Here is a 22,566-nt window from a genome sequence, read left to right as displayed (position 1 = left end):
CCAGAGGAAGTTAAGACATGAGTTGCTCTATGTATGCAGTTACCATGCAGCAACACGGTTAGATGCAACTACCCTCCTTCTTGGAATGCTGGCAGATTTGCTGGAGTTCTCTAGAAACTACCTAGTAAACACCAGTTACCCCTCAGCCAGGAAAAACAGTCTCTCCAAAAACAAACACTGACTTACGTAAAGTAACAATTCTCACAGTCATTTACTTTTAAAATAAACAAACAAACAAATGAACACCAAGCCCTTTTTTCTGTTATATTTATTGTTCTTTTGGGAGGCACAATGGAAATTTCAGTTTTCGCTCATTTTCTTTTCCCTTGCAAAACAGCAGGGTACAGGTTACAGCCATCAATCTACAATCAGTACATACTTCAGAAATCTCCAATTAAATTTTCACATTTCCTGATGATAAAAGGCACATGTGCCAGACAGCAGCAGTAGCTGAAGTAAGAATAGTTTAAGCAATACTTGCTTAAAAAGCTGCACTGACTGCTATTTTAAGGCAGGTTTGGTGAAAGTTTGACAGGCAATTTCCTCAGGAAATGAAAAGAATTTTGCCTACAGAAATTCATTAACTTTGATCAAAAAGAAGCCTCTAGAAAATGTTCATCAGTGTGAAATTATATTATCGTTACACTTCCTTTAATTAGAAAGACATTAACGAATCTTTCTGTTCATAATTCAGACTTCTCAGCTATTCCTTTACCTTGCAGGAATGGCACAAAACGAAGACAGGTAGTGATGCTGTATTGTCACAAAAGGCAGAAGTTTCTCAGGGAATTAGTAATTTGGGCAATGCTGCAGTGTCCAGAATCTCTCAGGCTGTGTTCTCAATGATAAGAGCAATACCTTGTCCACCGCCAATGCAAGCTGACCCAACCGCATATTTCCCGCCACGACGCCTGTACAGAAAAATCACAGTGAAAATTATTTACATTTATGAAACCATAGTAGCTGTTGTCCTGATTTTATGAAAGGAAACTAGCTATCAACTAGGTACTACTGAAGATAACATTTTGGAATGTGTACGTTCTTCTTTTCAACTGATGTTGAAATATTTCTGTAGAAAAACAAGGAGCTGCAGGTCTGAGTCTTTCGCGATCTAAAAGATGGTACGTTATATGTTCTCAAGAATACAAAATGGCAAGGAATGACATTACAGGATACTTGTGGTTTCAATGCATAACAAAAATGGCATAAATAAAATATAATTTTATTGCCAAGGTAGTTTTCAAAAGCTAAGTTTTCTACAGCCACACTCCAAGAAACAGTTTTCTGCAAAGTGCAAATCAACTGAGGCTTTATGGTTGAACATTAATATAATGTTGTAAGTACAAGCAAAAAGATACAGCCATCTCTGCCCTGAGGGAAAAAAAAAAAAAGGAAAATTCAGATTAAAATGGCGCTAAGCACATCAAGCAAGCCAAAAGAGTCAAAATTTCTGAAAATGGACTAAAGGAGGAAGACAGTGATGACAAAGCCTTTTTTAAATGCCCCCTGTTAAGAAAAGAACAGACTTTCCTCAAAGGCCATTTCAATAAAGGAAACCATCCCACTGACTACTGTGGGCTTGGATCAGATCTAGAGGAAGCAAAAAACCCTGTAATGACAACAGAATGGAATATGAGGCAAGCTGCAGGACTTGGACTACAGCACAAAGGTAACAAATTTGTACAGAAAGTGGTACACCTTAGCAAGGAGCCAGTCGACTGGAAGATTTTAGTCACACAGCATCCGTGCTAAAAATCTTTTGCAGGAGTAAATACATCAGCACTACATTCACTACCAGCAGCTATCGGCTATGTACATACCTTAATTCATGAACCAGATGAGCTGTGATCCGTGATCCTGAAGCACCCAAAGGATGCCCTATAGCGATAGCACCTCCGTTGACATTGGTTTTTTCAGGGTCAAGGCCCAAAACTTTTTCGACAGCTAGATATTGAGGTGCAAAGGCCTCATTCACCTAAAACACCAGAGAAACAATACAACTGTTCATGTCTGACTTTCCACGCAAGCTTTCAGCAGCATGTGTGCATACAAGATTAAATGAGGTGTGCTTCTTCTCCAGGTCATTTTGATTGAGAAAAATATTAAACATTGTGTTTAGAAAAATGTATTCAGATAATGTACAAACTGTCAGGCCAACCTGATGTAAATTTAAATCCTTCTGGCACATGTGATACAAAGCAAGTATGTAGTACATTTTATAAAAAAAAAAAAGGTGTGGTATATTCTGATGCAGTGTGTTCATGAAGAGCCTATTGCTCTGACAAAAAATGGCCTTGCTCATAAATGGGGAAGTGTGACTGACTTAAAACATTAACAGTCCAGCCAACAGAGTGAAACGTCATGTCACATGAGGATTTTTTTTTTTTCCATGGAATGCTATCACACCATTTTCAGTTTCCACATGCCTGAGATTTTTGTAATGACCGTGCAACTGTGTGGTAGAAACTAGATGGATAGAGGTCATACAGGCGAGCTAAGATGGGTGGGCTCCAGACATGAAGAAACTCCTACCTTGTGATGACAGGCTACACATATGAGTGGAATGTTTCTGCTAAAATGATCAGAAACCTCACTGTTCACGTTAAAACTCCTTACCTCTACTAAATCCATGTCCTTCAGGGTCAATCCTGCTTTCTTCAGAACCTCAGTAATTGCAGGTACAGGGCCTATTCAGAAATTGTGTGCACAGTTAGTTAAATAATGAATAAATAAATAAAGGCTTATAAACACGTTACACATAGGACAGCTTCATAAAGCCTCCTCAGATCCCCTCCTGTGAGCCTCCTGTGAGCCTCTGTGCAGCCAGTGAATTCTGGATATGCCACTCACCTGCTTTATTAGGTGGTAAGAGAACTGCTAAATCTCAAAACTATTTGGCAGTCTTCTCAGCACACTGCCAGGGAAAGTTAGGAGTGTCATTACTGCTGCACAGCTATGTCGGTAAACAAATGCATAGCTTTCAAGTCAAGAGAACTGACAGTCCCCAGCCAAATAAAACAATTTCACGACAGTTTCGAGGCATTCTCCTTCCCCATACTCTTGGTTCAGCTTATTCTTTCCTCATAACTTGCAGCCTCCAGGTATACAAAAAGAAAAAGGCAGGCTGTTCTGGAGTTTGCTGGTCATGTGTTTAGTTAAGGGTATCGTTGTTTTGGTGTTCTTAATATAATTTACCTGAAAATTTTATAGTAAAAAAAACCTAACAATAAAATGTTCCCTTGGACCCAGGTCCCAGCCAGCTGAAGCTATTAAGTTGGTTTGGTGTTTTTTTTTTTTTTTTTTGAGACTATTAGAGTTTGGCAATAAAACTGTTCTCTGGAAGAAAGCTGACATCTATGACCCAGTATAATCCACTAGGGGAAATTAATCTCAAAGCACAGCTACCTAAGGAAAGAGACACTCAAAGAGAATTTGAAAGGGTTGATTAGAAACGTGCTTGTAGGACAAAGATACTGAGGTATTAGTTGGTAGCTGATCATTAGACAAAAAAAAAACAATCCTAAAACGTTAACAATCCTAAATGTTACCTCACTGCCAAAAAATGGTATTGACAACTCATAGCTCAAAGAATAAAAACCATAAAAATACGCAAATGACCAGAGAGACAGAAAAATTAAAAGAAGAAAGGGCCCAGTTCAAAGCTCAGTGGATTATTAGAAAGCCTCAGGCGGCTCAATACTAGACTCTAAATGCATCTCATTACAGACGGATTTTAGTATGCCTGTTACGCATGACAGTAATGGGAGGGTCTCGTGTGGACAATACAAAGATCATTAATGACAGCCAAGTAGACTCCCCCCCTCCTCCTTTTTTAAAAAAATAATGAATTCTCTCACTAGACATTGTGAGGCAGGACTCCGTATCACTATCAGTATGTGAAAGGGCAGTTGCTCAGTCTGAGCTCCTGTTCTCAGATCTGTTGCTGTCGTGTCAATGAATCTCATCTGGTCTTTTTGAGTTGCTGGGGACAAGCTGTGGTGTTAAGGAGTTAGGATACTAACTGTTTCTCCATATGATTTATGAAGTTTTTAAACAAGCTAAAAGAGTTGCCTGACCTAGAAAGAATGGGCTAGTTTAGAAAGCACAATGACAGCATGAAGTCTAGCGAAAGAAACCCTCCCTCTACATTTGCTTTGAAGGTTGAGTTAGTCAGATAGTCTGATCAAGAAAACAAATCTGACAATGCTTCATTTGCATTTCTACTGACACATGGAACCAGTCAACAATAACTTCTCTGAACAGAATGGCAGAAAGGAAAAGCAAGGCTGGGATACAATGCTGTCTACAAACTAAACAGAAGGGAAGAATCCTGGGGTGTCTGGACTGGCTTTGAGGGTTTGTTTGCATTAACAGCTACTTGACTAGGAAGCATAAAATATGGGACTAACAAAAAAAGAATAGTTGGTTTGCCAAAATAATACCTGAACAGATGTGTATCCTGGAATCCAATCCTAGCTTGAGCAACTGAGTAACTGCTGAAAGGTGTACACATAGCCAATACTCCTTCAGCAAGAGGTGAGGAAAACAACTCATAGTTACACATTTAATAATGGGATTTAAAGCTTACAAGAAACTAAAGTGAATTTCAGGAGAAAACTGGTTTTAAAAAACATTGAAGGAGTGCCTATTTTCTTGACTTACTAACAGAGACAGTAAATAAGGAAAAAAAAAAAGGTGGCTGGGGGACTACAGTTCAGTGCTAATGCTATAGGTTAGGCACTGCACATACCCTTTCAGCCAAACTGAGGAGTAAGTCAGCCCCTCTACGTAAAAGGGCTGGACAGATGCAGTGAAATGGACAGTCTCTCTGTAGTAAGACACACAAACATCTTCAGCGCTACCAGACTTCAGCACACTGCTGCCTCCCCTTTTTTCCTTTAGAATGCCCAACACAAGGATATTTTAATGCTGCTTGATGCTATAATATAATGTGCTTTATTGCAACTTACCAATGCCCATTATTGAAGGGTCACAGCCAGCTGAGTGATATGCTACTACTCTTGCCAGAGGAGTAAGACTGTGCTTTTTAAGTGCTGATTCACTGGCAATGACGACTGCACCAGCTCCATCACACACCCCCTTGCAATAAGAGAGACAAGCAATCTTAGTGAAAAACATACAAACAAAAAACCCCCACACTTTAAACTAAATATGCCCCTCAAAAAAAGCTTGAGTCCAAGACCCTATTATTAACATTTAACAGACAATTGTATTAGTGTTTATTCAAAACAACAAACCACAATCTTTCAGTGTTCTGTGGACTGTGAAAGAAAGTTAAGTATAGATGTTTAATTAATTTCAAAGTTTTAGAAAAGTAAAATACATTTTTGCCACTTAAGGTCTCCTTTACACTGGAAACATCATTCTTGCAAGAACGCTATTAATATTGGATAATGTATGTACTATTAATTATAAAAGATAGCTTACAGATGCCCACACTTACTGTGGCTATGATCTATTTTAGGCAGGAATTCAGATCATATGATCACAGTGGTCCTTCTGGCCCAAAGAACATTAATCAATCGATTAAGATAATGACTGTAAAAGGAACAGTCTGTAATGACATGCTGCTAAGCACACAGTCTACTCTGGGTAAGAGCAAAATGTGGTTTGGACTACAGAGGATACTAATTGTGGTACAAAGATGAGCAGCAGCAGCATGCCTACTAATATAATGCATGATTTGTAAAGCAAATATTCAGTAACCATTGCCCCCAAAAGAAAGTAGAATGGCTAATTCTACACAGCCACTGCAGGTATCAACTGCATAATTCAGGCTGATAATATCATAAGGCTGATAAGAAAGTGTCAATGCCTCACTAAAAGATCAGTGACAATCCACAGAACCAAATTTTAGGACATAGGAGCAGACTGAAGGATCCCCTGCCATCCTGGGGCTACAACAGTCAACCAGGGGCATTCAACTGCAGAACTAGAAATCATTTTCGTCAGGAGACACCACTGACAGCCAAAGGTGGCTCAGTGAGACATAAATGCAGTGACAACAAGTATGGAGAACCTTAGAGGTGACAATTCACAACCCGAAGCTTTGACGTACTCACTGAAGCATTCCCAGCAGTGACCGTTCCATCTTTTTTAAAGATGGATGGAAGTTTTGCCAGTTGTTCCAGAGTGGTCTGGGGTTTTGGGTGCTCGTCCTTTTGCATGCTTTCCTTCCCTTTTTTCATTTTCACTTCAATTGGTGCCATCTCAGCATTAAAGTAACCGGCATCATGAGCTGCAACCACAAAAAGGAAAATAAACGGACTCAGATAAAAATATCAAGATGATTGCGCAGCATGACCAGTAATCCTATTTTCATGTGCACACAACTTTTGCTCTATTTTAACCAAGAGTCCAGGGACAGTCCTGTTTATGCCTTATTTTGTTTAAATGTGCTGGTTGGTGTTTTATTTTTGGGTTTTTTTTCAGAAACTGGACAAAAACTACAAATACATTCTCGAACTTCTCCAAAGAAAGTCTGTGTTATTTCAGCTGTAAATAACTGAACTTTTCTTTTTTTTCTTTTTAAACCACTAGACTTATTTTTGGTACACGTCCCCCTGTACCATTGCTTTATTCTACAGCTCTGTCACTTATCAGAGGCCAAGAAGCTGTAAATCTCACTCAGAGACTAACAGGGAAAAAAATCCTGAGCCACATTTTCTCTGTTGATAACCAGCATAAGCTATTGTATACCAATTAAACTCCTGTCCAAGGTGCTCCTCCACAGGTTCTCACAGTCAAGTCACAATCTTAGAATGGGATTCAGCTGCCTAAACAACCTGAGACAATTCAAGACATTGTAGGCATCCAAGATGCCCATAAGAACATCTGGGCACATCACCTAAGATGACATTAGACACCAATATTCAGGCAACTAAACACTACCTTTTGTGTCCACAATGTCGATGTGAAGGCACAGATTTAAAAGCCAAACAACTCCTATCTCCCAAAACTGAACTAAGACTCCCAGCCACTTCAAATTATTCCACAAATGCAACTCTAAGGGATTTAAAACTAAGACACTGAAATTGCCACATCTGATGTTGTTTAGCTACCTCTGAAGTTTCTCAATAAATTCTACAAAATCTTTTTCTTTCTTGATTAGCCACAGGACTCTCTTTAGTGTGGAATAAGATGAACTTGTCATAACAAGCAGAAATATAAACAGCAAGGCAAAATCCTAGAAAATAAGAAAGAAGCAAAAGCCTCTATAGGGGCACAGTTTCTAGCAAAGGCTCCAGGAATGGCAGGAGTTAGCTAACAAAATCAGCAGGGAAGGTAACACACAACTGAGAAAAGTTACAGAAAGCACTGCTACGCCCATTGAAAAAAATACAAAATCTTCCTTCAAGAGTAGCAGAAAGCACCATCATTAGAATCTAAAAGTATGCTTAGATCTTTGCTTCTTATGCTAACCTTTGGGTTGCAATGTACGTTGAAGTTCCAGGACAACCACTATTCTACTGGCTTTTGGCCTACCATCCTGTTTACACTATCAATCAATTTCACAGTAACCCCAACGCCTTTGAATTATGGCTTTGGCCATGTAAACCACACAGAGAACAGTTTAAACGCAGGTCCTGAACAAATATTCCCTCCTCAGATTCTATCTGCTCTAACTGTTCAAGGGTTATAGAATAGCATATGATTTGCAAAAGAAAGAATAAAGATTTTCATCAATTATAGCACATGTTGGCATGCAAGAAGGATGTGGGTTGCTGTGGGAGAGGACTGCTCTGTAGTGGAGAGGAAAGAAAGGAGTGGAGTCAAGCGTGCCTGGGACAATGCTGCTCTGCCGCAGGGGAAACAAGGGCAAGGCATCCCACCAAAGGGGCACCAACAAGCTCCATTCACGAACGTGAATCCTGTTCAGGCAGGAGGTGACACATGACAGGCCAGTGGCATTCCCTGCCTGAACAGCTATTGCATGTCCACTAGGAAGACGCAGCAAGCCAGTGGAAAGGGGCTTGTTACTTAACCTGCTGACAGGCACAACACCTGACTCAGTATATTCAAAGTCAACCCCCCTAGGAGCAGGCTACTTGTATCACAGGGCAAACAAAAGCATGAATTACAGTATCTGCAAATCAAAAGACAAATTACACCAAGATGCAGGGGCTGCGCAAAATTTAAAAATACCTTGAATTGATGCTAAAAACTGAGTAGATTTGAAAGTAGTATCATATAAACACTTCCATTCCTAAATTTACTAACCAGCTTTGCATCTCTGTTGCGTTTTGAATGCGTAACGGTCACAGTCCTCTCGCGTGATGTTGTATTTTACAGCCAGATTTTCAGCAGTAACTGCCATCGGTATTTTAACATGCGTATCTGTTAGACCTTCCCACAATGTGTCTTCCAACTGCATGGTACATTATGAAAAAAAAATTATAAAAGCACAGCAATATTAACATTTATTATTGACATTTCTAATTATTCAGCAGCCTCTTGGAAACTGATGTCTCTCTGTAAAATTAACTCAGGTTAACTACAGATACTTTATCCAAATCAGAACAAACATACTGCAAAACAGTATGGCAAGTTCTTGTGTGTTATTTTAGTTAATCTCCACGGTGGTCTAGTGTGGTTCTTTCCACTCACATGTGGCCCTGAGAGGTTTGGGAAAAGCCTATGATTCTTAGCATTTCCATGTATTTCACTGCTGCAGGAATTATTGATTAGGGACCTATGAGAAAACACACCTGTCTTTCTGGTTACCAAGAAGGAAAGGTGAGGAACTGTGAAAAGGCACAACACCCTACTGATTCTTTGGCTTGCTCTACTGTGGGGTAAAATCACCTTACCTGGGGCAAAGGTTTCTGTGGATAAAACATCTCAGGTGAGAAAATAGCCAAGTCTAACTTCACTGATAAAGGCAAGCCCAATCAGTCCAGATGGGTTTTGTTATCTCTGTCACCAGCAAAGTTCTGCAATATCAATCACTCATTCACCTGGAACTGTATAATTCAGTTATCTTCAAGACAAGAACCCAGTGGCACCTATGGAGACTCAGTGTATCAGCAACCTTGTGAATGTGTTCTCTGTAGGAACTGAGGCTTAGTCACAGTGCCGCACAAGATTTACAGAACCGAGTCACGCATACTTCATATTCACCACCTTCATAATGGAAAAACAGCATAAAAAACCAAAGGGCTGAAACACTGAAATACCCTAACTTAGCATTTTGATGTTGGTTATGACCCACTGAGTAAATGGTAATTATCAGAGCAGAACTGGATCCTGCTCCAAATTTCCCACAGTATCCACTAAGGATTATCTTCAGAAGAAAATGTAAAAATAACTTATCTGTCAATGTCTTTAATTTCAAGTTTTCACTTTTAAAATTGAGAGATGCTTAAAACTTGGAGGTATACATGTTCTTTACTAGTCTATCTACTCATTGCTAGCCTTACTAGCTTTACCTAAGCTGTGTATGCCTCTATTTTACTGCCTCTGACAAGTTTTTATATTATATACAGTACTTTGATGGGATGTACCAAGTGAGCTAAGTTTTGTCTCTAAGAGTTTATTAATATGTTTAACATGGAACAGGAATTCAAATAAGGTTTTGGAAAAGCTAGAAAACTGGCATGCTTAACAAAATTGCCTGAACCTACTGTTCTGATAATGTCTGAATACTGGATAGATGCTTTGAACAACTAAATCCGGATCTAATCTCCAATAATTTCATTTGCAAGGATAGAGTGCCTACAGGCCTGACACTTTACGTTGCTCTGTAAACATGACTTTATTCAGAGAAAAAAAACAAAAAAGTAAAAAAAAGTACTAGACCTTGAGTTCTGCTCCTAATCTGGTTCCAAATCGAATGTTTCGAACTGCGTAAGGAGCCTGGCTCATATTTTCAGCTCCACCACACAGAACAACTTCTGAGTCATTAAGGCAAATTTCCTGTTAACAGAAAAACAAAACAGATCTAGGATTTAGTTTGCTGGTTTTGTAAAACAGTAACAACTGTTTTAGAAAAAGACCTCATCACCTACAAAGCCACACATAGAGAATGCATTCAAGCTTAGCCATGTGTACATTTATAAAGGGTTTACCCTTCTATTAAGATTGGGGTCTGTCTCCTTCATTCCTTCTTCCTCCTTTCAGCAAGGAAATGATTATATCAATGAGGGAGGAAGAGAATATGGGTGCACACATATGACAGGAAGGAGGCATAAAGCCATTAAGCATCTGCATGCTTGTGTGGTTAGGCTGACAGATGGTTGAGCTTTTTTTTTTTTGAGCTCCCAATCTTCTCAAAAGGAACACAAATTAAACCTCAAAGCCTGAAACTCACTAGACCTTATGATTCTAAAAAAATGGGACATCATTTTAGAAAACATTAGCCAGGTAAGCTGCCAAAAGAAACCCCCAAAACACACTAATTCATTGTGGCAAACCGCACAGAACCTAAAAGCCCTAATTCCTAAACACGCCATCAGACCACTCAAAAATTCTGCTTCCTTAAAATGAGTCAGTCAGTTGGACAGTTAAGGTTATTTGTGTATTGGAATGGAAGCAGATGAAATTATCTTGATATGCATTTGAGATGACTAGTTAATAATGAGTATGACTGATTTGCAGTAATACGTGCTGAGACGCTTCCTATAGTTACCAAAACTTTGTACACATTTAAGCAGCTCAGAACAGAAACTGCAACTTTGTTGTGTGCAAGAGAAATACAGAAACATTAGCTGCATTGATGAAATGCCATCTTTGGAAAAGACCTCACAACCATACTTTCGATATATAAGTGGTCAAATTCTCCAACAGATTTTTTCAGCGTAGACCGATGTGTGTATAGCCATTACAGAAAGCACTAGAAAGAACAGTCAGATGGATATTACTGTAAATATGTAACCTTAAGTCTATGTTGTCTTCCACGTTTTTTCCTCTAGAGGATCAGACCTAAAACAATTCTCTAGCCAATGGGAACTTTAAAAAAAAAACAAAACAAACAACAAAAAACAACTATGTGGTTGCTCAAATATTCATAAAATACCCTTCAATTTTGTAAAGTCTAGACCACTGCTAGTCATAGACCACTGGTCTGTATGAACAAATGAAATAAAAATCACTGTACCACTGTACCATCTTACTCAGTGGTTTTGGCCAATCACTCAAAGAGAAGTTGGTTTTCTTCTATTTTAGAAGAAGTGACACTATAAATTACCTAACCCACCAGAGGGTTTGGATCTTTGAACAAAAACACACTTAAAAAGCACAGGTTGCTGCTTACATAGCTAGCTAGAGAATATAAGCAATGATCAAAAGATGAAAGCCTCCTGTTGTGGTTCTGATGCCCAGTAATTCCAATTCATACAAACAGGATCACAGAATGCAACTATTGCACAGCTGAGCTCTATTTCACTGGCTAACACTTGTTGCATTCCTTATATTAACCTCAAAATAGCTACAATGATGATTTTTAAAACCAACCACAAAAAAAATGGCACTGTGAAGGCTGAACTCCTGCACAAAACCATGCAGGACAACAGGAAGTCTCTATCAGTGTTCAAAATGCATGTTAAGACTCATCCCAAACACAAAGTACACGTTTCTCCACCCGTCTCTTCTCTCATGTTAACAGTCTGATAAAGATTACAACTAACACAAGAAAAAAAGAGCTTTGTACCTGACATCCACTGACAATGGATTGGAAACCAGAGCCGCAAAGTCTGTTGACAGTGAGGGCTGGAACTGGGACAGGAACTCCCACGCGTAAACCAACGTGTCTCGCAATATAAATTGCATCTGCGGAGCTCTGCAGACAGAACAAATAGGAGGTTTTGTTACACTCTCATTTCTTCGGAAAGTAAAAGTCTTGATGAAAAGTCAGAATGGTGTAATTGTATCACTGACAGAAGATAGTGTATGTTCAACAGAAATCCTACTAGTTGCAAGAAGCACTTTGATTCACTTCAAAAAACCACCATCCTGTATGATCAAAAAGGGCCAAAGTCTTAATATGCATTTTAATGAAACTATGTCATAAAAGCTAGACATCAGGCCAAAAATGGTACTACAGATGTTAAGACTGAAGTCAGGAACTTAATACTCTTATGTTTTCCCTTACCCTTTATCTTCAAAACAGCATGCACACAACAGACTGAGATAAGACCAGATCCTGACTGGCAAGCAGCAATTATTTCAAGATGAAATAAAATTGCTCAGAGTGGCAGGGAAAGGCCTGCTCAAAAACAGTGTGGAAAATGCAGAGATGCCATTGCTGCTTCACATCCACTTTGTGAAATTTCCTAAGTGTTGTGTTCTAATTGGACACTGGCCTTTTCTAACAATGAAATCTCATTCCTCCAAAACTTTGCAGAGATGGTTCTACCACACTTCTATTTGAAAAGCAAAGTACTGTACACAGAGCGGTATGCTTCAAGTTCTGTGCAAAATACTACTTGCCAATGCAAGTTCAGAAAAAAAAAAAGAATTATAGAATCATTTAGGTTGGACAAGACCTTTAAGATCATGGAGTCCAACTGTAAACCCAACACTGCCAAGTCCACCCCTAAACCATGTCCCTAAGCACCACATCTACACGTCTTTTAAATACCTCCAGGGATGGTGACTCCACCACTTCCCTGGGCAGCCTGCTCCAATGCTTGACAACCCTTTTGGTAAAGATATTTTTCCTAATATCCAATCTAAACCTCCCCTGGCACAACTTGAGGCCATTTCCTCTCATCCTATCGCTTGTTACCTGGGAGAAGAGACCAGCACCCACCTCGCTCCTACCTCCTTTCAGGTAGTTGTAGAGAGCGATAAGGTCTCCCCTCAGCCTTCTTTTCTCCAGGCTAAACAACCCCAGTTCCCTCAGCTGCTCCTCAGAAGACTTGTGCTCCAGACCCCTCACCAGCTTCGCTGCCCTTCTCTGGACACGCTCCAGCACCTCAATGTCCTTCTTGCAGTGAGGGACCCAAAACTGAACACATTATTGGAGGTGCAGCCTCACCAGCGCCGAGTACAGGGGGACGGTCACTGCCCTAGTCCTGCTGGCCACACCATTTCTGACACAAGCCAGGATGCTACTGGCCTTCTTGGCCACCATGAAGCCACTTCTGCTGAAGAAGGGGAGTTTAAAATGGTCATACGTTCACAGTCGTTTAAACTTAATCAAATAATACCTAAAAGGAATCCAAGACGAAAAGAAGAAAATCTACTGGGATGGGAAAGTATGATACAAAGGAAAAGAAATATTATTTCAACAAGAAAAGACTTTTTTTTATTAGGAGAATGCTGCTATTTATGCGAAAGCATTACAAGAGATTTGGATGCAGCAATTTTTCTTTTTTTTTTTCCTAGGCCACAAACAGTTCTTATAAAATCTAAAAGTGGCATAAAAGAAGCTGAGATGGTAGCTGTAGGAAATGCAAGACTCAAAAGCTACTCCTTTGGCTGAAAATCCTTAAGGAGGAATACTGCACGTTTGTTCATTTATCACAGAAGTTCTCAGTTATTTGTTTCTTCTGCACCCTTGAAACACTCAGTGCAAAATAAGACTGCCCACCCTTAACGGTGAAGTCAGAATACAGAACAAAACAAACCCAGAAATGCTCTTTGCTGTCTTGTCTAAAACAAAGACCCTCATCTAGGTATGTGGATAACTGCAGTTTTGCAAAGCTGGTGCCCTGTGTACAATAGCATCTACATCACAAGCTCTTTGGAAAAAGACACAATTGTTCAAATGTCTCTGCCAAACGATGCATCCTTCCAGCTCAAAGTAAACTCATAGCCACTCAAAAAAATTCTATAGAAAACTCAAGGGGAATGGACTCGGATCAGTTACAGTCTCCAGAAAGACAGGGGTTTATACAATCCAGTGAAAACCAACTGATCATCGAGTTACACAGCTCAAGTCATTAAAATAGGAAAAATGTACCAGGGATTAGCAACTAACCATTTAATGAATCCACGTGTTTTTAGAAGATCAGCTTGTCCTAGTTTAAACTACCTTTGGTACCAGAAAAAGAAAGCGAAGCCTTGCTCCCAATAATATCACCAATCATGCAGGGTATGTCCCTTAAACATGAACAGGAAACACTACACTATAAACACTACTCACCCATTTAATTTCCACCCCTTTGGTTTATTCTTGGCTGCAAAACAGAGGTAACTAACTATCTGTAGGACAACACTGAAGGAGACGACTGAAATCATCAGTGACCGGCAAATTTTCCGTGCTACCAACCTGCATGACGCTGCCGACAATGACGCTGTCAATGATCTCAGGAGAGATCTTGCCAGCAGCCAAAGCAGCTCGAGCAGCATGTTCTGTCAGATCGGTGGCTGTGAAGTCCTTCAGCAAACCTCCATAGGTCCCGAAAGGAGTTCGCTTTGCTGCAACAATGAATACACCTGCAAGAGAAGCAAGAATTATCCAGATGTGCAGAGTCTAACACACAGAAAATCACCGAGTCAGCCTCAACTGGATAACATCCTAAATTCACAAGAAGCTTTGTAAATATAGGCAATGTGAACCCATGCGGTTCAAGATAAGTAAGATACACCAATACTTTAGACAGGGAAGGCATGCAGAATTAATAGTCAGAAAGAAAGGCTGGGAAGATTCCCAAGATCCTAAACCTTTCCACACAGAGATTTGAAAAAAACAGATAGTTTGGATAGCGGGCAGACAAAGGAGGCTGCCACACCACAGCAGACATCAGTGCTAGTGTACTAAAAGCATGAAAGTAACAACCGTGAAATTCCATAGTGGACACCTGTGAAATAATCAGATGAGAAACAGTTCTTTTAAAAACCACAAAGAGGCCATTCCCACATCCTAGAAAAATCAGCAGATTTTTGGCTTATACACTGAAAGAATTTTCAGAAAGAAAAAAAAAAGCCCCAAAACAATAAAGGAAAACAAAAACCCTTCTAATATGCATTTTAACTTTGATTCCTTTAACTTAAGAGGAAAAACATTCCTTAATCAAAAATGTCATGCTATTCCCAGAATTATATAGGTCATCTAAAATGCATTAGCATCAGTCTTCCACTTTCTGAGAAGAAAATCCAGTTTTCAATGGACAGGAGAGCGTGTGCAAGCGCATGTGTACAAATGCCTTGGCCAGAAGCGGTCTATATGAATTTCAGCTTGGGAGAAGCTGTCTCTGAACCAAACCGAACATCTGCTGACTGCTTGCCACAGCGGCTCTCTGCTTCTGCGTGCAGAAACAAGTGGGAGGCAGCCTGTGAACTTTGCCCCAGTTGAACAACAGAGCTCACATACCCTTCTCCTACAGCTGCCATGAAACATCCACTGTTATTTTAAGTAACACTGGAAGAATATATACAGATATAAGAATGAAGGCAAATTAAAATGCCTCTTCGTTAAGCTGCTCAAGGACACTGTTCTCAGGCCTTCTATTAGAGGCCGTGTGATCCATCTTCTTTGGCTGGTTTGTCAGAGAGAGGGTCCCTCCTCTGTCTCTCATGTATTTCGATCCCAGGCTGCACCATTTATAGGAAAGGACTTTCCAGACTGGGGAAGGTCAAGCTTGCTCCACTGACAAGGACTTGTACACAATGTTGGGATCTGAAACAGGCAATGAATATGTTCAGAAGATCATCTGGGAAATACCCTGGAGTAGACTAAGCATGAATTGCAGCTTCAAGGAGAGGGATGAATGCGAAAACCAAGGTGGCTTTCTATGCCATGAAGACAGCAAAACAGAGTGTCACCCTCACACCCTCATGCTGCCTATGGGCTTCTTTCCAGGGTACCCAGAAGACCTTAAAAAGAAGTCTTTGCTAAGCTCACTACTGCTGCTCCCTTAAAATGTAGTGCTGACATGGTAACTAGTCATAAACTATGAGAAGCAGAACTTATTTCCTCAAAGGAATAACTAGCTGCTAAGTATTATATATCCAAAAAGCCCACTCTTCAGGTTTTTAAGTGTAGAGGGAACACCAGTGTCATTAAAAAATGTATATCTCAAGAGGCCTCTGTATATCCAGAGGTCTGAAAAGTACCAAAGCTGGTACTGTGGGGAAGGTCCTGCACCCAGGTTTGGAACAAATGCTTGGAACTGACCCCTTGTATACACACAGTGTATGCTATATCCATCATAGTTTTTCACTCTTCATTTAATCATCATTCAACTGATACCAACAAGTAATTCAATTTAATCCGAAACAATTCTTAATCCATTGACTGAATTTTTTTTACTTTGTTTATACATATTGTTTTTAAAAAAGCTGAAAACTACTAACAGACACAACATGTGAACCCCTACAGGGTTTTTTAACAAAGGTGAGGATGCTTTAACTGATTTATGTTTATGGAAAACAGGTGTGTTCCATACAGTCACTGCAGAATTAGTCCCTGGACATTCAGGTGACAGATTTAAATTTAGACCAGTAGTTTTCATTAAACTATCCAAAATGGATTGTATTAACAATAATTTATGGAATGTTAAGTTTGAGTCTTTGTTAAATGTTAACAAAGCTTGTGAAAAAAAGACCATTAGCTCTTTTAAGAACGATCTCATGTTCCTAAGCTTATCTCCCCTGCAGCAAAGCAGGCCTTGACACTCACCTTGACATCACACCTCCTGCCCACTGATTCCTGTCCCTCTGCCTCCTCCAAAACTGTGCCAACAATAGCTGATTACGAGGTTTTGCTGCAGACCAGCTCAGGGACCTGATCAAGCTAAAAGAACTTGCTCTCCTCCCTTTTGGCCAGGTTGTTGGTTATCCACATTATTTGCTGAATCACATACACCGTGTTGCCTCGCAAACAAACAGTCCAGGGGCAAGGATGGAACTTTGCCCTTAAACCTTCCTTTCACAATAGCAACATCTCTCGCGTGCTTTCTTTCACCAAGGCTGCTCACTGCTGCCCGCTTCTTCACAGCAGCACCGCGGGGCCAAAGCGTAAACCAGAGCAGATCACATAACTGCAGTAGCTGAAGACTAACCCAGAGCTGGTGGAAAATGAGGGGCTAAATTTCATTTGGATCAGCTCTGCACCCGAGTTCACCTTCTGGCTGCTCAATAAAACAGTAATCTGAGACTAAAAGAGAAGGCTGGACTGAACCAGTACGGGAAGAAGCAGCAGCACAACCTGTGTTGAGTTATGCTGAATTAAACTGACCACAGAGCCATTGCCCTAAGGGTATATTACTCCAGAGCCTGCCTAGTTTTGCTTGATTGGTCTACAAATGCTACTCCCTCCACAGAATTTCATGAAGGGGAACAAGGGGTGGCTGAAGTCCTGAGTGAGAAAGGACTCTATGGCCTTTGACAGCTCTTCTAAGTCTCCGTTAATTAGTACTGTCCTACATTACCATGGCAAGACTTCCAGAATGTCTGCAGTTTTCCAAGGTGATAAACACTGGATGAGAGCAGGATACTACCAAATGCACAGGTATCTGGAAATATTGGGGGCTAGAAAGCAAAGGTCACTCTGAATCCTTATCAGACACTCTATTCAAGACATATTTTAATCTGGTTTTGTTAACGACTTGCTGCCAAATGGGGATCTGCTATTATAGGTCTGAAACATTCTCTAACCCTCCAACATTTCTCAAATGTGCATGGTATGAAAATATTTCTTCGTCAGATCCTATTTTGAAGGCCTAAAGAACAGTCATTACCCTCAAAAAAATTTAGGAGCAAGAACAGCATATGAAAAATATCGTGGCAAGAGATGAGATAAGACCCTGAAATAGGCATAGAAAACTAACATCAAACAAGTACAGGCAAAGCTGCTCTCTGTGTTATCCAGCTTAGTAGAGCAATACAGAATTACTGCAACACTGGCTAGACAGGCTTTTGGCACCGAAACCTCAAACCGCGACTTACACGTATGTTATTATTCAGGTACAGCCTGTCAAGCAGCGAAGCACTGTCAAATAGATAAAAAGCCCTATTTCAGTAAATTTCTCATTTAAAAACAAGATCAGGCATTAGAAGGCGTATTTATCTCACTTCTAAGAGACGTAATATTTAAACCACGCCGAGCATAAAGTACTTCTTTACACAAAACGCTTTGAGGAAGCGTTGGCACTTACAAACAGAGTTTATCCTGCACCGTTAGTGCCAGCACAGGCAGGGGCTGGATGTGACAAAAGAAACTTTCAGTCACTGGCACGTCCAGCGTCGCCTCCAGTGACTTCCAGTCACCGCACCTAAACCCGGCCAGTTCTCGGGACATATACACGCACCCTTCGCTATAGGTTTGTTGGTACCACAACTGCTGACGAGACAGCGGGGAGGAAAATTCCGTCCCCCGGCCCCGAAGGACGGGAACGGCTTCGGAGGCTCCATTTTGGATTTGGACAACGGGAGCTGCCGCCGGCTGACGGGCCCCTACCACCCCGGGCGGGACAACCGCCCTACCGCCGGTCACCATTCCCTCAGAGCCGGCGAACCAGCCCGGCCCCCGCTCCTTCTCCCTCAGGGACCGGCAGAGCCACGCCGAAAAACCAGGGACCCCCCCCCCCCGGCTCCCCACCGCCTGACAGGAACCTCACCCCTCAGCAACGCCATGGCCGCTCCGCTCCGCGCCGCCTGCGCCTCCCCCGCCGCACATTCGCCACGCCGGGGGCGGAGGCGGCACTTTTTAACTTGTCTTAAACCTTACTGTTGTTATTAATTTTTACTATTATTATTTCGCTTTAACTTGGGTTTGATTTCTTCGCCTCACGCCGCCGCGCCTTCAAAAGGGCGGCGCGGGCCTTGGCGAATCGGCGGCGGAGGAAACGGAGGGCGGGTGGCGCCGACAGCCGCGGCGTTACCCCGGTAACAAATGGCGGCGGCGGGCGGACCGGGCCTGCTCCGCTCCTCTCCGCTCCGCTCCGCTCCTCCTTGCCCTGCCCGGCCCGGGGTCGCCCCGCCGCGGTCCGTGATGAGTAGCCACTGCGCAAGCCGAGTTCCGCGGGGACCGGTGAGGAAGCTTGTGCTGGGGAAGGTACCTGAGACCCGCGGGCGGCAGCCAGGGGAGGCCCTGAGGGCGGTTTGCCCCTCGCCTCAGACGCCGCGTCAGGGGGCGCCATTAAAAATGGAGGTTCGCAGCCCTGAGCTGCCCCTGCTGCCAAGATTTAGCCTTTCTCCTCGGGTGGAGGGGAGGAGGACTTGGCTCCTGGCCCCCTCCGTGGCCCCTCTCCATTGCAACCCCCCGGCTGGGGGTAGGAGATCCAAAACCAAACCCACCTTTCAGAGTTCTGGTGGTTGAAAAATGCACGCCGAGGTGCGATTTAAGCTCATAAAAACGGTAGTGGAAGCATTCAGACTGTCAGCATCAGTCAGAATACCGCGTCTACAAATAAAAATTGCTGTGTGGCTCCCCACTGATGCAATTTAAGTTTTATAAATTTTCGAGAAGGAAAAAAAAAAGTTCTCCCGTGAAGACTCCCTTTTTTTTATTTTAATATTATCTTTCAACTGCTTTCCCTACATAATTCGATAGCATATTTCCATACATTCTGTATGGTATGTCTAAATATTTTGATGGTTTTAATATTTTGTACCAGCCGTGGAAACTGGTTTGCTGCTAGGTGACTGTAGAAGTGAGATTTGGTAAATCTTATACTAACACTATGATTGAAACAATAAACAAAAGTATAGCCAAGCAATTAACTAGTAGAGGTAGTTACTCATAAGTTTTGCAGTTCTTTACACTCTTACAACTAGATGTTCCTGTACACCAGATGAGAACAATATTGAAACTGACCACATGTGATTGAAACTGCATTAAGCTTCAAGATCAAAGAACAAGGACAAGAATAAAGAATTCAAGGACAGCCAGCAAGAACTTCAAATGGGTCAGTGGTCACAAAAGCAGCCCTTTGACTCAAATAGATCCTTCATTGCGCATGATCGGATGTAGGAAGTACTATGATAATCAGTTACAGTCATTTTTATGTATAGGTATACTAATCTGATTAATATGCAATTAGTTATTCTACAGAACCTGTTTGTGCTAAAGCTGTGGTATGCATGCTAGGTGGAACTATCCTCTGTGCATTCAGCGCTGCAATAAGGAATGCCTGCTTTCTAAAACTCCAAAACGGGTCTTAGAGAGTTTCTTCAACAGGCTTTTCAGTATCATTTCCAATGGTTTCATGAGTCTAGAAATCAATGAACATCCACCAATATGCAACTTTGTCTTTAAGAAAAAAGCAGAGGGTTTTACTATGTTTCCTCTCTCTGCCATCAAATTATCTTATTTAAACACACACACAGGGGCTGGCACTGCATCCCCTCTTCTCCATTCATTTACAAGTGCCTTCAAGGCCATGATTCCACGCTCAATTGGTTTCTAATTAACTCACAGTATTTCAGCACCTCCAAAATTACATTATATCTTCTAAACCTTTCAACTTCTTAAGTAAAAGCTTCGAGACTGTTCATTTGTGTTTGTAAAGTACTTTGTAATTTTAAAATAGGAATGTTTCCAATATATAGAATTACATATTGAAAGGTGTATTTTTTACATTCCCATTTTTGAGCAAAAGTCCCAGTTTCTTCAAAAGTGTTTATTTCACAAATTTTTTTTATCCACAGCTGAATATTACAGTGACTATTACAAGCATTTTCCTATAAACAAAGGTGTAGTTTACAGATTTGTTCAAAATGGAAAAATATTTTATAAGCAGTAGTATTTCATCTACAGTATTCACTCCTGTATATCATTCAACTCCTTTGAGAGCAGCTATACCTTCTGCCCGTTAAGGTAATGAGACTTCACAACCCCTCCAAACAAACAAACAAAACAGACATTGCACTGTAGTAGCACATTTTTTGATAATTTGTTTTCTTCTAATTTCAACTTAATTCGAAAGTCTTTGTCCACTGGCATTTACATTTTGAAATAATTTGTATACTCATTGGGGAATGTGTCCTCTGGATTGTTTTACTTAACATCTACGTTACTAGAACTTCTTTCAGGAAAAAAAAAATCAATTTATGACTGTAATATACATGTGAATCAATAAAGTTGGAGGAAAAAGGCTCATGGCAGTTCATGCAATTCGTTTTAATTAGATTATATTTATATGCAATGGCAAAATACTAATTTTTCAGTTAAATATGGTCTGAAAGAATAAGTTTGCACAGTTTTGTTCATTTACTATTGAAAATGAGGAAAATGACCTGTTTCAAGTGCATCTTTTTCACTTGTATCTTTTGCAAATCACACAAATGGAGAGTCATATCTTGCAAAGACTTTAGGTGGTGGTGTGATTTCAGTGTTTAAGCTGCAGTATCAGGAAAGGTAGCTGCTAGGCTTAAACTCTGAAACATGCCCACATTTTGCTACTGTTTCACTCATACAAAGAAGCCCTTTTAGATACAGGGAAATAAATCGCATGAGCAAAAAATGTTTATGATGTAGGACTGCATAAATTCCGTTTGAGGTCCAATGTTCATTTCTACAGTCAACAACTACAACAGCTTTACCAGCCAAAAAATAAGCAACCTTAGCTACAAAATGCCAATAAAAGAAAAAAAAGAAGGAAAAAAAAAAATCAAAGCAAGTTTTTGGTGAAAATGAAGCGTGTACATTGTTCTGGATGCTTTTCATAGGTCAGACAGCACGTGCCTGAACTTCAGTTTGAAGTGTTCATTTCATAGCAGTGGTGGTTTGTGTGATATGTTTTTTTGGGGGGTTCATTTTTTGGTGGGGTTTCTTTTTTTTTTTTGATTGCAAATAGTGCTTTTCTGAGATACATTATACATGCAAAAATCAGCATGGGTCAGGGTGGGTTTTTTTTTTTCTCCTAGGAACTTCAAAGTGTTTTTGCAGACCTCCTCAGAGTGAAATTTTGTAAGCACTTATACATCCACAGACAACTTTTTATGACAGAACAATAACAGTATTCCCACATTTTAATGCTTGTTTCAGAGAAACAGCGGTTGAGAAGTCAGTTACCTTAGTAACAGCTAAAGGCACACAGTGGGAAAATGCTCAACTTAATAATCAATATTTAAAAATAAAGACAGAACTGGGAAACAGCCAGCTTTCTCAAAGCCACGCTTTGTGTTAAATTAAATAAAGAAGTGCCAATCTGAGGAAAGGCAGGCATGCTTGAGCATAGTAATTTAACAAAATTAACATTTAAAAATAAATTCAAAAAATCGCTAACAGAAAAGATAAATTAAAGATATTTCATACAGAGTCCTCTTCCAGATGGATTTTAATGGATAAACTACATTGTCACAGATCAAGACATTAAATCCTAGTTCCCATCTATACATACCAAGAGTTTTTAAGAAAGTCTCTTTGTTGTACATATAAATCATGATCCTGAAAATGCCAGCGAAAGACCATTATCCCCTAAAAGGCCATTAACCACATTTTGTAATTGCGATCAGCAACAAAATCGTTGCAGAAGAGGATTCTGCAGCATCCTGTCATTTAGTCTGAATGACAAACATTGGTTTAATCAATCTGTTGGGACTCATACTCTGAATAATTTACATCAGAGAGAGGTAGAGACCTGAAAAGCCTGAGAGGAAACTGCTGGCCTAAGATGAATTCTGAGAAATAGCACTATGTTAAAACCACCTTACACA

At 40.5% G+C, this 22,566-nt stretch overlaps 1 protein-coding gene across 1 annotated transcript; it reads right to left on the bottom strand.

Annotated features, from left to right (window-relative positions):
- Positions 1-251: 251 nt before the first annotated feature.
- Positions 252-18,621, bottom strand: ACAA2 (acetyl-CoA acyltransferase 2). Its single transcript, XM_075020135.1, has 10 exons — positions 18,525-18,621; positions 14,234-14,400; positions 11,669-11,797; positions 9,820-9,936; positions 8,242-8,389; positions 6,084-6,259; positions 4,971-5,100; positions 2,617-2,687; positions 1,821-1,975; positions 252-911 (listed from the first exon to the last, which is right to left on the bottom strand). The coding sequence occupies exons 1-10, from the start codon at positions 18,538-18,540 to the stop codon at positions 827-829; spliced, it is 1,194 nt and encodes a 397-aa protein (XP_074876236.1). The 5' UTR covers positions 18,541-18,621; the 3' UTR covers positions 252-826.
- Positions 18,622-22,566: the final 3,945 nt, after the last annotated feature.

The sequence above is a fragment of the Buteo buteo genome, chromosome Z (assembly GCF_964188355.1).
Source record: "Buteo buteo chromosome Z, bButBut1.hap1.1, whole genome shotgun sequence".
Taxonomy (NCBI): Eukaryota; Metazoa; Chordata; class Aves; order Accipitriformes; family Accipitridae; genus Buteo; species Buteo buteo.
The sequence above is the reverse complement of the archived record's forward strand: the minus strand, read 5'-3'. Positions and strand labels throughout refer to the sequence as shown.